This window comes from Amblyomma mixtum, chromosome 3 (assembly GCF_055824585.1).
Source record: "Amblyomma mixtum isolate Tamu chromosome 3, ASM5582458v1, whole genome shotgun sequence".
Lineage (NCBI taxonomy): Eukaryota > Metazoa > Arthropoda > Arachnida > Ixodida > Ixodidae > Amblyomma > Amblyomma mixtum.
Genome location: NC_143014.1, coordinates 352,479,330 through 352,483,803, shown reverse-complemented (window position 1 = coordinate 352,483,803; position 4,474 = coordinate 352,479,330). Strand labels below are relative to the sequence as shown.

The 4,474-nt window shown below is 48.4% G+C and overlaps 1 protein-coding gene across 1 annotated transcript; it reads right to left on the bottom strand.

Annotated features, from left to right (window-relative positions):
- Nucleotides 1-266: 266 nt before the first annotated feature.
- LOC149356386 (uncharacterized) lies at nucleotides 267-2,374 on the bottom strand. Its single transcript, XM_089576331.1, has 2 exons — nucleotides 1,557-2,374; nucleotides 267-1,128 (listed from the first exon to the last, which is right to left on the bottom strand). The coding sequence occupies exons 1-2, from the start codon at nucleotides 2,186-2,188 to the stop codon at nucleotides 267-269; spliced, it is 1,494 nt and encodes a 497-aa protein (XP_089432457.1). The 5' UTR covers nucleotides 2,189-2,374.
- Nucleotides 2,375-4,474: the final 2,100 nt, after the last annotated feature.

Genomic DNA, 4,474 nt, shown 5'->3' with positions numbered 1-4,474 from the left:
AGTCAGAATGATGCACCAATGCAATGCCTTTAGCGAAAGAGACCTGCATGACGCCAAAAGAGCCAGTGTAGAGGGCGTGGATTTTTTTTTTTTTGTGGAAGGAAAGAACTAGCGGGGTTTGGTTTGAATTTTTACAGCTTTTCGGGGCGCGCATAGCTTTCATATTTTGCGGAGGTTATCTTCGATGTCTCATCTATGCAGTGGGCTTGTTTTTAAAAAATGTGCGGACCCTGGGCAGGTGTTCTTTAACGCACCGTAGTGGCACCTTAATGCTCTAGCTCCTCAATGTCACTCAGTTCAGAGCTGGATTCTTCTGATGAGCTGCTCGAGCTACCAATAGTGAAAACTACTGGCTCGATTTCTTCGTCGAAAATTATATCCCTTTCCCAGGCTTCGTCCTCAATGCGCTCAGCATGGGCACAGAACTTTTTCCAGTCTTCCTTTGATACATGTTCCAAAGCCTGAGGGAGCAGCTTCTCAACTTCAGCCAAGGTGAAAGCTTTGTTTTTTTTTTTTGCTACAAAGCCTTTCACCATGCTCCACACCTGCTCAATTGGATTGAATTCACAATGGTAAGGAGGCAGTCTCAACACTTCGTGGCCATGTTTCGCAGCAAGTGTGTCAATTGCATACACAGTGTGTCCGTTCGTTACTCGTTTGCACAAATCCAGTAGCTCAGCTCGCACCATGTCTGCTGACCATGATATGCCCTTCCTTGTGAACCATGCCTGGATTTCAATCTTCCGAGTTGATGTCGTTGGTGGCTTTTCGAGGGCGACGCTATGGTAGGGGGCATTATCCATAACAATAATGCTGCTGTCGGGTATATTCGGCAGAAGCTTGCTCGAAAACCACTCCTCGAAGTACTTGCCGTCCATCTCGGTGTGGTAATCCGCTGATGCGCCCTTCTTCGCTCTGAAGAAGTCGGCAGCACCGCTCACAAAGCCTGTGTGGCTGCTTCCTGCATGAACGAGGATCAGGCGGCCTCCTTTCCCTGATGGCGCTGGCAGACCTGTTGTTAGGCCCCTAAGAAAAGCATCTTGCGTGGACTTGACTGTGCTGTCCTTCAACACATGTTGCTTGGTATGGCCAGCGTTTACCCAAGTCTCATCGAGGTATATGATGCACCTGCACGGAAGCCGCAGATAAAAATCTTGCTTGAGTCATTGTTATCAAAATATTCGCCATGGAAAGAAAGAAGATCACGTGTTCAAATATTAGAAGATTTTGAATCTCCAATAGAGTATTCTTAAATTCAGCATGCGAATTGAAAGTGCCTATTCAAAACAAAAATTATAATTTTAATGTTTTTTGAATAATCGGCACCAAGTTGCAAGGACCGCAAAAGGACACAAAAAGCGAGAAATTCATTCTTATTTGCAGTATCAAAGCACCATCTGCTATTCCGTGTCATCACTGATTCGCATTTGATTTTGTTTTAGAAACGGTATTCCTGAATTCATAAAAATAGTACATGACGGAAACAGATGTAATTAAGGTGCGGCAAAAGAAAGGACAAATCGCTGTATTAACGACCATTAAAACGAAACACTTACCTCCCTTGGCTCCGGAATGCTTTGATAGCTCTGAGATACCGGCGCCGCCAGGCTACGATGTCAGATCGCTCGATGAGTGCAAGACTTCGCTTTCGTTTTTCGAACTTAAAACCGATATCTTTTAGTAGCCTCCACAAGGTAGCCTTACTCATGTCCGGCAAATCGGCATCTTCGTTCACTTCATCCAGGATTCTGTCCAAAGTAGGTATTTCGCGTTCGGCATACATACGATGTAACTTGAGTCGGATGGCGTTGACTGCAAAGCTGTCATATTTAACACTGCGAAAGCTAGATATGGTCACCTGGCTAGGTCGTTTTTGCGGTGATCTTATTCCAGTAGCGAGACCTTCCTTCTTGAACCTCGCAACTGTCCGAGGGCTCACCCCGGTCATCTCGCCCACAGTTTCGAGAACTTCGCTCACAGTCTTCTCCGGGAAGTGCTTCCTTACGCTAGAGTAAACGTTGACAATAACCTGCTTGGAGTCTTTCGAAAATTTCGGAGACTTCAGCTTGGAGAACAGGCGAGCAGGAGATGTTTTTGAAGCCGCAGTGGGCGAAGAAAACAAGCGAGTAGGCGATAGCGGTGCCATTTTCTCCATACTCGGAAACCGAAGGACGAACGCGGAAGACATCACCGGCCGGCCTAGCTGCGAAAACCTGATACAGGAGGAGCCGAAAAAAAACCAGAAAACTAAGGCACTCTGTTTTGAAGAACATTAAAGAAAAAGCAATCTTTTTGCAAAATAAAACACCATTATTATTATGCTGCAATATTAACCAAAAATAACTTTAATTTTGAGTTCATTACTCTTGTCACTTTCGACGCATTACATTACGATGCGGACGAGGAGCGCGAACAGGCGCCGTAGCCTTGGCTGCGTTGACAGCTATGTATGAAACGGAGTATAGAAGTGAGCCCCGAAGAATTAAGAGCTTTCATGCAGCGCATCGAGGATTTCATGATTCGCACAGAAGGACAGTTTCACCAAACTCATGCAAGATTAGATGCCATGCAGGTCCAACTCAACCTGTCAGAACAGAACGTCACATTACTACAGCAAAAAGTTGCGTTGCAGGACCAAAGTTTCCGCAACCACGTCAAAAGTCAAAATACGCAACGAATAACAAACGAAGCCCGGGACAGGCTCATACACGAGCGCCGTTTCGGCACTGAAGGCTCCAATCAGAACAATGCGCAAAACCATGGCTAAACAAACTCCACTAGAAATCTGGCAATGGAACTGCAGGGGGTACCGCCAAAACCAGGGACTCCTAATGCAGTTTTTACATACGCAAGACTCCACACTCGATATAATAGCTTTACAGGAAACTAAAACGGCACCGTCACTCAGGGGATATACGTGCTACGATAGCGGATGCACGGTAACCCTGGTCAGCAAAAGGTTGGTAGCCATAGCCCATGACCAAATTCCCAACCCCAAAATTGAACACTTAGTGACGGAAATTATTCCCAAAAAGAAGCGTAAGGAAAAGAGTGTCTTTCTTGTAAACCTCTATAGCCCGCCTCGCCAGCGAGACGCGAATTTTCATACTCTTTCTAGGGGCCAGCAAACTTACGAAAAGCAACTCGTTGCTCATTGTAGGCGATTTCAACGCTCGCGGGCAGCAATGGGGATACCCCACTAATCATCAGAAAGGTATACAGGTCGAGGACGCGGCGGAAACGATCCAATGTACCCTCTTAACAGACGAACTTCAACCCACGCGCCTTGGCACTTCGATCTGCCCGGATACGTGTCCGGACTTAACGTTTGTCAAGGGAGTGAAGCACGCAACGTGGTAGAATCTGCTGGAGAATTTAGGCAGTGACCACTATATCCCGAAGACCACGATAGCAGCCACCAACATCAAGCGCAAACTCGGCACGGCCAAGATCACCAACTGGCCGGCTTTCCGCAAGGCTTGCGCGGACCTGGAAGAGGGGATTACTTCCATAGATGATTGGTGTCAACAACTTAAAGACATCCAGAAGCGGTACACTCAGGAAGTGGATCGCACCGAGCAAACACCAGAGGTGGTCCCTCGGCTCCTCAGGCTATGGGAGGCACGTTTTGGACTCACCAAGCGCTGGAAGAAGCAGCGCTTTAACAGGAAGCTCAAGCTCAAGATCGCAGAAGTCACCAAGATAGCGGAGGAGTATGCGACCGAACTGGCCCGGCAGAGCTGGCAGCAGTTCAGTAGCTCGCTGGACAGCACCCTCAGCACGGCCAAAACGTGGCGTATACTCAAGACCCTCCTCGACCCTACCCAAACCAGGGTCGAAAGCGGGAAAGCTATCCGCAGACTCATCCACACCTTCGAGGGTACGGAAGAGGAACTGCTAGATAAGGCCAAAGAGAAATGCTACGGCACGACCTTGCCTGCGGCATACGCGAAACCATACCTGGGGAAACCGAACACCCACCTAGACAGGCCGATCACCAGGGAAGAAGTGTTCGCAGCCATAAAAACATGCACGCGCAACACCGCGGCGGGAGCAGACAAGATCCAGAACGCACTCATACGCAACCTCTGCGACGAGACAGTCGACCAACTGACCACCTTCTTCAACGGGCACTGGGCCGCAGGAACGGTTCCTGAAGAGTGGAAGCATGCAGAGGTCGTAATGATCCCCAAACCGGGTAAGAAACTCCAGATCGAAAATCTCCGGCCTATCTCACTCACCTCCTGCCTAGGCAAGCTCTACGAGCGAGTCGTTACTCGGAGGCTACAAAGCTACATGGAAGACGAAGACCTGTACCCCCTGTTACATACGAGGTAGCAGCATCCCACCGCTGCCACCAGTTTGTTAAGGACGAGGTAGCATGGTCGTGTGCCGGAGAGGGAATGAGGGACGTCTGAGACGAGGCTGCTGGAAAAAGACAATGAGAGAGGACTTTATACAGGAATTTACATAT

Bases quoted from the DNA above. Each gene is read 5' to 3' on its own strand.
- LOC149356386 (XM_089576331.1), bottom strand. From the start codon at position 2,188: ATGTCTTCCGCGTTCGTCCTTCGGTTTCCGAGTATGGAGAAAATGGCA. The intron at 1,129-1,556 runs GTAAGTGTTTCG...GCTTCCGTGCAG, and splicing joins GCATTCCGGAGCCAAGGGAG to GTGCATCATATACCTCGATG.